At 43.9% G+C, this 12,125-nt stretch overlaps 1 protein-coding gene across 3 annotated transcripts in view; it reads left to right on the forward strand.

The window, feature by feature from the left end:
* The window catches only part of Rai2 (retinoic acid induced 2), a 71,166-nt gene extending 63,736 nt beyond the window's left edge, over positions 1-7,430 (forward strand). For 2 of the 3 annotated variants that reach the window (XM_031370555.1, XM_031370563.1), the window contains exon 2: positions 5,469-7,430. In XM_031370555.1, coding sequence (XP_031226415.1) covers positions 5,493-7,082 — 1,590 coding nt within the window. In that variant the 5' untranslated portion in view covers positions 5,469-5,492 and the 3' untranslated portion in view covers positions 7,083-7,430. Of the gene's footprint in view, positions 1-4,547; positions 4,755-5,468 lie in introns of those variants that run through there. The other variant, XM_031370548.1, reaches the window with a different exon arrangement.
* The last annotated feature ends 4,695 nt before the right edge of the window (positions 7,431-12,125 follow it).

The following is a 12,125-nucleotide window of genomic DNA, read 5'->3' on the forward strand; positions in this document are numbered from 1 at the left end:
ATCTGTAGTTCTTTATAAAGAAAGTAGTCATTTTAAGTTTCTTTTTCTGGTTATGACAGGAAAACACAGGATGACCCCATATCCTTAGCCCACAAAATTCTTTCACAAATACACTATCTCATGGGAGTCCCTCACAATGGAGGCAGTAACCACCATTATGCTATCCTATGACACCAGTGGCCTTATCCTGTACTCTTCTCTCAAATCTCTACACCTCTGTAGTAACTGGTCTTGGTGAGCATTGGCTACACTAGGTCCCAGTCTCCTCAATGGTCAGAAGTGTCTGGAATACGCTAAAGTAGAGATTCTCAACCTGTGGGTCAGGACACCTTTGAGGACAAATGACCCTTTCACAGAGGTCACATATGAGATACCTTGAATATAAAATATTTATGTTATGAGTCACAACTAGCAAAGTTACAGTTATGAAGTAGTAACAGAAATAAGTCTATAATTGGGGGTCACCACAACATGAGAAACTGTATTAAAGAGTCACAGCATAAAGGAAGGGTGAGAATCACTGGGTTAGGAAAATGGTTAATAGGTTTAATGCCCCAGTTCTACAATTCTACAAATATCCAGACATCTGATCAGATGACAAGGATGACAATCATTCATGTACCAATTTATCCAGAAAACATGTCCAAAGTACCTACTATTCAAGAAGTACAGTGCCAGCTCCAAGGAAAAACAGGGGACTAGAAAGACCAGTATGAATCCAGAGTCAGGACTAAACAAGGTTAAATGAGAGTCTTGTGGGATCTCAGTGAGAATGGAGAAAGGGACTTTTTTCGAGCTGGTTCTCCAACATCTAACCCATAAGCAGAAGAAAGCTTGGTGAAAACAAAAGCCAGAGAGGACTCCAGGCTGTTAGCATTCTGTATAAACTCCACCCCTACAGATACCTGGCAGCAGCCAGATATGCTCCTCCCCAGTAACCTGGCAATAGCCAGGTAGGCTTGGCCCTATAAAGGGGGCTGCTTACCCCCTCCTCTCTCTCTTACTCCTGCTTCTCTCCCTTGCCTCTTGTCCCTTTGTTTCTCCTCTCTCCCTTTGCCCCTCTCTCCACATGGCCATGGTCAGCCCCTACTTCTCTACTCTCTCCTTCTCTCTGCCTTTCTCTGCCTCTACTACCCTATTAACTCTCTTCCCCATACCCTGAATAAACTCTATTCTATGCTATACTGGTGTGTGTGTGGTCCCTCAGGGGGAAGGCCTCGGCATGGGCCCACTGAGGCACCCCCTTCCCCCACACCCCGCAAGGACATATTCTTATAGCTCTTTCTCTTTTTATGATCACAACACAGGCTAAGGGGCAGATATCTCTGACATCTTTTGGTACTTGTAATGCAGCAAGTCTGTGATTCTACAAGCATGTAGTCTCAGCCAAGATCACATACCTTTTTTACCAACCACACACCATTTTCCCCAAAGTCTACATCTAGGGGGCATGGAGGCTACAGAGGTGAGGCCCTGTAAACTTGCTGAAGGTGGAGAGCATGTAGGCCTTTAGCAATAGGTAGGTCCATGTTCTACCAGGCCACACAACCATCATTTACTTCTTAGTATTTCTCTCTCACCACCCCTTTCTCACTCTCCCCCCTGTCCCCCACCCCATGTGTGTGTCTTCTTTATTTCTCTCCTTCTACCTCCCACAGTGATAATGGGCATAGGCAAAATGGTTGGTGACTTCATTTAAACCCATTTGAAAATGAAGTTTTATAAAACCCAAACACAAGAAAACATTCCCTGCTACCTCGGAGGGAATCCCTGACCACTCTGGTTGAGTTTAAATTGGTGGCTGCTGTGAAGGTCTTTCTTTGATTTGAAGAAGCCAGAGCTCACCCTGAGCCTGCACTAATCAGCAGCTTGGCTGAGTGGGGAGGATGGGTCTGGGCTCATTTTCAGGGACAAGGACTTGCCCTTTGAACCCTCAGTTTTGCAAGATGCTATTTTTATTCTGTGCATAGCCAGGGCTCCTAATACCAGCTCCTGCAGCAGCAATGTCTGAAGTATCACACATTCTCACCCCCATATGCTGACCCAGAGTTGTAGGAGGGTGTCAGCTGGCAGGTTGAATAGGGGAAGGAGGCTCAAGTGGAAGAGAGAAAGAGCCTTTTTAGAATGTGGAAAGGTATATGATGGAAGGTCTTTCTTTGTATTTCCTTAACCTGGGTATCCTTGAGAACAGTGTTATACCTGGTAGAGATGAAGTGGAAGAAACAGACTGTCTAGGCAAATCAATGGCTCTCCAGAGAAGCAGATGGAGTTATTCTCAGGCAATCTTTGCCTGAGAGCTCTAATGGTCAGGGAAGTGGAAAGAAGTGGCCTTCTTTCCTTTTTGCTCCTGAAATACTGCAGATTTCTTTCCTCCACCTGCAATGTGGCAAAGCCCGCATGCCATTTAGCTTGTCATAGCTGTTTCCAGAAAAAAAAAATCAGGCCCCAGAAATGAACTTGCAAGTCTCTCTGTTATGTCTATGACCTGAGAACAGGTGGCTGCCAGGTAGTAGGCTAAGTGATGCCCTGCCATCAGTCCTCTAACAGCACCATAGCCACTGCAGGTTCATTCCTCAAAAACAGAAACTCCAGTGAGAAGGAGCTAAGTGCAACCCCAATGGAGAAACTAGCCTGATGACAGATTCATGAATTTGTTGGGAAATATCTGGCCTCTACTTTGAATTTCTGCAGTCATCCTCAAGTATAGTTGTGTACTCCATGTTGATGCAGAGGCTATAGTGATTATTCTTTCCCAAAATCAAAATACAGAGAGGATACGTTAGACTAGCCTGGAATTCTAATTCTAGTCCCAGTGCACTCTTGTGCTACTTCTCTGACTTCACTATGGAATTAATTTCCCTGTTGACAATATGGGCATAGTTGTAGTCCTCTGAAAAGGTCATTCCAAGGACTGAACAGTCAGTCATATATTGGGTGGAACAAAGCAAACGTGCAATTTTCCACATCTTGCTGTCTGTGGGAGTAGAGACCTGTGTGGATGCACCCAACCCTCATGTCCCGATCAGGGTGATGCTGGAGAAGATAGTGGGCCTGTTGGGATAGTACCCTACTCTGGCAAAAATCCCCTTTTCATACCTTGATCAGGAGGTTTATGGAAGAGGTAGCAGGCCTAGATCAAGGCTCCGTAGTAGGAGCAAGGGAGGTTTCCTGGAAACAGTGAGCTAGCAATTGAGCTGAAGATATTTGCAAGTAACAGGTAAAGGAGTATCTAGAAAGTTGTCTGCTTTCCTTTGGGAGTGGGTAAAGGGAAGGTGATAGAGAGAAGAATACATGGAGGTGTGTTTACACTTCTGAAGGTGTAAACAGACATAGTCATCATGAGGAGGTACATAACATTCAAAGATAGCATGGAGACATGTTTTGATTTCTGCTACGTTGCCTCTTAGTCATCAGGTTTGGTCTTAGATGGGTGACCATGGGTGACTTCTCTAATAGTTGCTGCCTTTGTACTTATCAGTCCCACCTAAGCATCTCTTCATCTTTTCCTCATTCTTTCATGAGAGTTCCAGGCACTGTGTGGGACAAGTTGGACCCTTGTGGAAAAAAAAAATCTTAGATTCATGAAGCCTCCACAGGACTGTGTGCCTGTGCCCCAAATATTTCTCCTTCTATTGTTGCTACCTCTTCTGCTATCTTCTTCCCCTTGTTCATGCTACAGTCTTGTCTGATGGAGGACATACAGCTTCACTAGACAATAATCTGTGAAAGTAGGAGCCTTATCTCTCACTAATGACTTAAACTCTAGTCCTCAGAATATAGTAAGCATTTACAAAATAAATTGGTCGCATGAGTGAATGAATATATACATGTGAGTTTGAATGAGGTTTTCTGGGGCTGACTTAAGGGCCAGTCTTCTCTGGAAGGAATAAAGCTTTTAGCTGGGGTAAGTGCCCTCAGCCTTTCTAGAAGCAGGCTGCCTCCCAACTGTCCTAAAATTTCTTGCCAACATACTGGGTCAACTTGTAGTTTCCAGAGGGCATGTTGCCCACAAGGACACAGGCTATCTAGAGTCCTCCCTTGGACTTACTGCAATGTGTCATGCCAAAAGCATGACACATCAGTTATACTCCGCAGAGCTGTTTGCACAGCATCTACAACTTTTCTCACTCCCTCCTTCCTTAAAGCAATTCTTACTTTGTGCATTTGACACATTTTTATGGCTTGAAAATGTCATGGAATTGTTCATTTGTTAAAGCTGAATTCCTATAGAAAGACTGTGATGTGTTGGGTCACCTCTCTCTTTTGTTTGAGAGTTTGTGATGACAGTTTGTCGGTGAGAGAAAAAAGACATGGTGACCACAAGACTAAAGTCTACATAGGTAAGACAGGTGAGGTCAAGAATCTGTTTTGCCTTGGGCTTTTCAAGTGAAATGGAGGATTATTGAATTATTATCCAGCCCAACCACGCTCCAGGGCTTCACAGATCTCTGAGTTAGACATGGTGCCTGCTTTCTCCATGGCAACGGGGCTAAATATGGACGCGTTTCCATGGAGAGTCGAACGCAGCTGCAGCCTGCTTCCTCCAGGAAGCATCCTCTCTAGGCTCGTTTGGCCCCTTAGAAAGTGGCCATCAGCGTTCAAGAGATATCTAAGACATCAAGACAATGTCTTTCACCTTTGGGAACTTTTTGTTTCTGACAGATATTTTATTTCCCCTAGATCTAGACTCATCAGCACTCCTTTCTCTTGGTAGCTATATGTTGGTAGAGGCCACAGGTCAGAAAGATGGACAGGTGAGGCTGATGGGCTCAACAACCATTCTTGCAAAGCATTCCATCTTCCCTTTGCTCTGAGGAGGAAAGGAATTTTATTCACTAGCAGGAGATAGTGGGACAATTATAATGAGTCTCGGGTAAACACACTGTTCTTCGATTCTCCAAACCTGTTAGAATTTTTACTACAAAGTTTTTGAAATTGTTTTCTGAAATTTCCCATATTTTAAAAATTCCATAATTACATCTACAAAGAGTTTTTAACGTCCCTTTCCATAGACATAGAATATTCCAATGTGAAAAGGTTTTTATTTTTTCTTAAGGGAAAGTACGTTTGTTGTGTTTTCAAATTTCAACTGGTTTAAATCTCTGCATGTTTTAACGGTCTGACAGAGAAATGTGGAATGAAACTTTGTTTTTGTTGAAGGCTGAAGATATAAGCTGAGTATTAGGCTTCAAAATAGCCTGTTTAACATCACTTGGTTATTTAGAATTACATCATGTGTGTTTATAACTTAATCGCTTGTTAAATTGGGTCTTTATAAGCACAGCTGATCATATGGGTGTGTTCGTGTATATTAAGAAATATCTATAATGCGTATGTATACATAGAGAGCTGGGTTGTGCTGCCCAGTTAACTAAGCTATGGAAACTATTTTGAGACTGGCGAGATCTCGTAAGGCAGTTATAAATAGTCTCTTAAGAAAGATTCATATCATGTGTTCTGTGTTGCAGGCCACGTGGCACCGGAGCCAAGTGATGGATGACCTGCAGTCCCAGAACCTTTCCATGGACATGACTGACTCCCCTCCCACTTTGGCTAATAACAGACTGGAGAACGGCATGGCCCAGCTGATAACTACAGAGGCTTGGAACATCAACTCCACTGACCTGGTAAAGAAGGCCCTGGTGACCGTGCCAGCCCCATCAATTCTGAACCCCCCAGCTGAGTCCCAGAGTGGCATGGCTCTGAAGGTAGCAGCCACCGTGCTGCAGCCCCTGTGCCTTGGGGAAAGTCCGGTGGTGATGCCCATTCACATGCAGGTGGAGGGAAGCTCTGCGCCTGAGCTCAACCCCAACGGCAATGCTACCTACGTTATGACAACACAAGGCCCCGTGCAGCTACCCGTGGTGTTGGAACAGCATGTTTTCCAGCACCTCAACTCCCCTCTAGTCCTGCCACAGGAAGCCCCGTGCTCCTCCAACGCTATCCACAACAACCTCTTCCAGGGGGCTGAGGACTCTGAGGCCCAGCCTCAGCTCCTGGACCTGAGGATCCCAAGTCAACCACAGGAGCCGACACTGCCTTTTGAAGCTGTGCTCCAGAATTTATTCCCCACCCAAGGCTCTCTGGGCCCTCCACCCTGCCAGCCTCCTCCTGGCTATGCTCCAGTGCCTCCCCAGCCCTTTAACTCGTCCTTGTCCCCCCTAGTCCCACCAGCTACCCTCTTGGTGCCCTATCCTGTGATTGTCCCCTTGCCAGTTCCAGTGCCCATCCCCATCCCTGTCCCAGTGCCTCAGAGTTCTGAATCCAAGTTCAGTCCCAGTTTTCCCAAGCCGCCATCTTCCTTTGGCCTGCACTCCTTTAAAGGTACCCAGACCACTCTGGAAAAGGATGAACTGAAGCCCTTAGACATCCTCCAGCCAAAGGAGTATTTCCAGCTCAGCCGTCACACAGTCATCAAGATGGGGAGTGAGAATGAGGCTCTGGATCTGTCCATGAAGTCAGTGCCCTGGCTCAAGGCTGGGGAAGCTAGCCCCCCAGTCTTTCAAGAGGATGCAGCCCTAGATCTGTCTTTGGCAGCCCACCGAAAAGCTGAGGCTCCTCCAGAGACATTGTATAAAAGCAGTGGGTCAGCAGACACCCAGGGTCTCGCCATGCTGGAGAAACTTCCCAGTGGTATGGAAATGCCCTTTGCCCATGCCAAGTCTCGTGAGGCCTCAGCCATGATGGATAGCCACAGCAGCAGCAGCAATGGCACTGAGATGGTCAGTCAGCCCAGCCATCCTGGCAGTGAATTGAAGGCTGAAAATAACATTGAGATCGTAGGTGAGTCTCAGGCAGCCAAGGTCATTGTATCAGTTGAAGATGCCGTGCCTGCCATCTTCTGTGGCAAGATTAAAGGCCTCTCAGGTGTATCCACCAAAAACTTCTCCTTCAAAAGAGAAGACTCTGTGCTTCAGGGTTATGATATCAACAGCCAAGGAGAAGAGTCCCTGGGAAACGCTGAGCCCCTTAGGAAATCCATCAAAAATCGGAGCATAAAGTTAAAGAAAGTGAACTCCCAGGAAATACACATGCTCCCAATTAAAAAACAACGGCTGGCCACCTTTTTCCCAAGAAAGTAAATAAGGGCTTTAAAACATTTTTATGATTACTACGTGGGGAAAGGTGCATTGTTTTTTTTTAAAGGCATCTTAAACAAACTATCTTTGTTAATTATTTTGGGGCATAGGTGGGAGCAGAAAGGCAAATTAGCTAGTATCATTTTCTTTTTTAATTTTTGACTTTTCACAAATGAGTAAATAAGAGCAACCTATTTTTCAAGCAGATTGCACATTTTTTTGCAGCTTTAATGGAATATTGGGTGAATCAGAGGGGTGAGAGCTATTTTCATTGCCACAAAGTGCTTTGATGATGTAATACCTAATAAAGGGTAGGATGAATATTTCACAATAAATGTTTGTTTGCACTAATTGGTTGCAGTATTCTGTCATTTGTAAAATTTACATTTCTCAACTGGCGTGGTTGGCCTACACCTTTGCTTGTAAAGAGCTCTAATTTATTACTATTTAGAGACCTAAGCTCTTCAGGCATGTTGGGAAATACTGCCTTGTGCCTCAGAGAAGGAGGCTTCAGAATATGTATGGTCTCTAACACATCACTTTTCCCTCTGGGCCTTGGTTGGGTTTTTGTTGCTGCTGCTGCTGCTGCTGTTTTTATTCTAATGTGGCAAAGGACCAGGGAGGGAGCAGAGAGGAGAGTCTCAAGTACTCAATGCCTCTTTCCAGTCACTCAGTTCTTGAGTGTGTTGAGTTTTCTTTTTGGACTTCTCTGTGCTAAAAAACAAATGGCTGTAAAAGCAAAAAGTGCCTTTGCTTGGCATGGCGGCCCTTGCCTGTAGTCTGGAGGCTGAGGAGAGAGGGTGGTAAGCTAAAGGCCAGCCTGTGCTTCAGTGCGGGGATACATAAATAAAATAACAAAGCAAAAGTACCCTGCTTCTCTCCCTGGACCCCAGAGTGTAGCTGGGAATGGCTGCCCTTTGGCAAAGCAATAAGGGACATTGTTCTTAATCTTGTGAGTCAAGTGTTGTTGTAGGCCATTCAGAGCCAGAGGGAAGTCAACTTCATATGAATTTAGACCACAAGAAAGTCAGTCTTTGTTAGATTAGCTCAGTGGTTCTCAAATGAGGGTGATTGTGTGTTGCCTCCCTGCCCCACCCCCACCCACAACCAGGGGACATCTGGCAATGTCTGGCAATGCTTAAAGATGATTTGGGCTGTCACAACTGGGGGAGGGGCTTCCTACCATCATTTAGGGGGTAGACTAGGGACACTGCTACCACTGAACATCTTATGATGCACAAAAGCACACAATAGCCCCACACCCCAAAAAGAATGGCCTAAGCCACACGGACAACCATGCTGAGGCTGAGAAGCCCCAGTTAAGCCACTTCTTGATGGATGGAAGCAATGCACATGAAAGGAGAGAACAGTGTGTTGCTCTTCTGTGCCAGCATAAAGCCACCCACACAAACGAGAAACTGTGAGCAAGTGTCTAAAATAGGCCTGCTAGGTGGCACATCACACTTGTGTCTGAAACTGTGCTGGTGAGAGACTGATTAGAGCATGCCTGCTTTAAAACTTAAAGCTCGTTCTTTCACTTCTTGCAATTAGTATGTATCCAGCTGTTACTGCGAACATGAACAGGAGGAAAAACAGTTGTAAGACTGTTCTTTTATTACCAGTCCCTCTGTGGATAGGGTTACAGTTTTAACTGGTCCTGTATCATACAACCAGTGTGGATTTTTCTCTTCCCTGCACTTTTTTTTCTGTGCCATTAACATTTCTCTTTTTTCAAAGTGTAACCAACTAGCTGTTTCTCAATTGACTGGGTAGTCTCATTCTAAACCAGCCAGACACCATCTTTTCAGGATCTACATGGTACAGCTACCCCCACCCCCACTCCTTGTTCTTCCCAGTGTGAATTTCTGGCCATGTTTCCTAAGCACAGTATGTATTATAGTTTCAAATCAAATGGAAGTATGCATAGGGACTAGTGTTGTCCATTTGCTTACTATTGTTTTTTCCTATGCTTTGGGTAATTTCTGCTGCCACGCAGTACCACATAGACTTTCTCTCCCAGCCAGGAGATTTGTACTCACAACAGATTTGAGCCCTTTATCTAGATTTGGGGAACAGAGCTTACAGTTTGCCACTATTAGAATCAAGTCCATAAATCGATAGACATACAAGTAGAAAGGAAGGCATTTGTAAACAGCAATTACCTTAAAAACCTCAAACCACAAATTTCTATTGGTTGTAAGGGAATTTCCCTTCTGTCTTCAGATGGAAGCTTTGCTTTGGTGAGGAAGGGCAACTCTAGGTGTTGAGGCAATGGCAGCCATGGTAAGATTCCTGGAACAGGTGTTCTTCAACTGAGCCACAATTAGTATGTGGCCCTTGCTTGTCATTTGTCAGGGTTGAGAGAAGGTGGGTGAAGTGTGTATTATTGTGGGTGCTTTGTGTGCATTATGGTAACATTGTAAGACTTGTCCATTGAGATCTGTGCACAGAATATTTATTGTACTGTGCTACTAAGGTGCAGAAACTCTTTACCTCTTTTTTCTTCCCAGCCTTTAATGGAAACGGGAACCCAGTGCATTTTGTTGCCTGCTGGCCAGGGAATCAGGAAAACAAGCAGGGACTATTGCTGTGGCCAGAGTAAGCCCAATGATTTAATTCAACATCCTTTCTCAAGCCAGAAGTTTGCAAATTTTCACATCAGCCTTTAGAGGTAGCAGCCTGGAATTCTAGTTCCTTGTCGGAGAAATATGATCCACGTGGGGCTCACCAAGTAGGACAGCAGCAAACTCTCCAGCCACATCCCTTTTTTTCTGCTCAGTTCAGCTGTGTAGTCAGTGCTATGTGTGCACTCCTCACTACTGTATCCAGGTATCCTGCTTTCAGGGTTCAGCCATGAAAGGTTTCCATCAGCTTTCCCCACTGACTTCATTTTCCATCTCCTCTCACAAATATTTTGGAACTAGCAGAAAGATCAGCTTTTTAGTTTTGGGGGGTTTTGTGGTTTGTTAAAAAAAAAAGAAAGAAAACATGATTAGTCCTTGGGAGTGTTGATATTTGCTAATACTTGCAAAGAAGTGTTACAAGTTCAGAACTGGTTTCAGTCCAGAACTGATCTTTTATTTAAAGGAAGATCACAAAGGTCCATATTTGAGAAGAGAAATCCCCTTGTAGAGCAAACCCTCATTTATCGAAAGGGAAGGAGGGATGAGGGATCACAATTTGATCAGGTTACACTTACTATCTCACCTGAGGAAGTCTTTGCCAATAAATAGAAAAATTCTAAACTGTGGTCAAAAGGTTTTGTTAAGACTTACAGGCAAAACAATCACAGTGTAAGTATGAAAGTGAATGTCTGCCGTGCAAAGAACTCCAAAGAGAAAATGGGGGATGAGCAGAAAGGGGAGGAGAAGGAGGGAAAGAGGGAAGGAAGGGAAGAAGAGGAGAGCAAAAGGAGACAGCATGTTAGCATCTTTATCATCTTCATAAACCACACAATTAATAGAAGAGCAGGAATTGATTTAGACTTCATTTTACAGGAGAGAAAATTGAGGCTCAGAAGAGTTTTCTGCTTTCAGTTTTCAAGCATCAACAACTCAAAAATATGTACTTTGGGTTATTCTTAAATATTGGGTCTTAAACCCAATGAACCCACAGGAATTTGGACTGTTTGGGGCAAAACCCAGTATGAATTAGTGATGATTCTGAATTGCAGATTCTTTTTCAATCATTCTAGAGACCATTCCAGCTAACTGGAATGCTCAAAGCACTTGGCACAATAGTTAAGGGGAGACTTCAAGCTGAAGGGTGTAGATGCCAAGCCTCTAAAAGCCACACTTAAAAGCTGCTAAGCTGAAAACTTTAACAGCAGGGGAAAAGTGTTAGAGGTCATTCTGGCAGACTTTGCTCCTCATTAAATGAAAACTGCAGTTTTCCACAACACTCACTTCCACCAGGTCAAATAACTGACTTCCCACATCAATGAGACAAAGCAGGGTAACTTGGAAGCCCTTAATGCCATCCTAATAAATCTACTATTGGTTTAATTAACATATTGGTTGACTTGATATGAGTAGAGCATGTGTACACTCGAAAGAATTAACTCCCAAACATTGCAAATAATCTACCTGCTGTTGTTTGTAGACCCAGGGATTTCTAAACCAAGTGAGATATTAGTTATGTGCTGCTAAGATTATGAGTAATTCCAATTTTAAGGAGGTGAACCACCAAGGATTACTATATTAATTTAACTTGTAGGCTATTTCTCACTCAATTCTATTCATGTACATGCAGACTCCCCCTACTGACAAAGATTGTAAAAGTCACTTCGAAACAGTCCCTCTTGTGCTAAATACTTTTCAAAGCTAAGATTTACTAGCCCAGGCAACTAATGATATAATATATCCTTATTATATTAATAACACCATTGGGTTTTCCTTATGGTCACTTGAAATACATCCCTTGATTTTTCTCTAGGACACATTTCAGGGAACATGAAAAAGTACCACAATGGGCAGACTGAAGTTCTAGGGAGCAGGAACTGCATTCTTAAGGTTTCTCAGCCTCAGTACTGTTGACAGTCAGGACTTGATGTCTCTCTGTTGTTGAGGAAGGGGAGGGGCAGTTTACAGGATACCCAGCAGTGTTTTTGACCTCTTTCCACAAGATTACAAAAACCCTCTCCTCAAGACATTGCCAAATGTTCCCTGGAGGAAAAAGTCATCCTCACTCTAGAACCTCTGCATTTGCTCTAGAGCAGTGGTTCTCAGCCTTCCTAATGCTGTGACCCTTTACTACAGTTCCTCATGTTGTGCTGACTCCCACCATAAAACGATTTTTGTTGCTACTTCATAATTGTGATTTTTTGACTTGTTATGAATCTTAATGTAAATCTCTGATATGTAGGATATCTGGTATGTGACCCCTGTGAAAAGGTTGTTAGACCCTCCTAAAAGGGTTGTGACCTACAAGCTGAGAACCACTACTCTACAATCTGACAACTGACCCATAGTGGAAGCTCAAAATGCCCTTACTGAATGAATGTATTCAACCAGTCAGGGAGATGGGTATGGGGCTATGTTCTTTGAT

The sequence above is a fragment of the Mastomys coucha genome, chromosome X, assembly GCF_008632895.1.
Source record: "Mastomys coucha isolate ucsf_1 chromosome X, UCSF_Mcou_1, whole genome shotgun sequence".
NCBI lineage: Eukaryota > Metazoa > Chordata > Mammalia > Rodentia > Muridae > Mastomys > Mastomys coucha.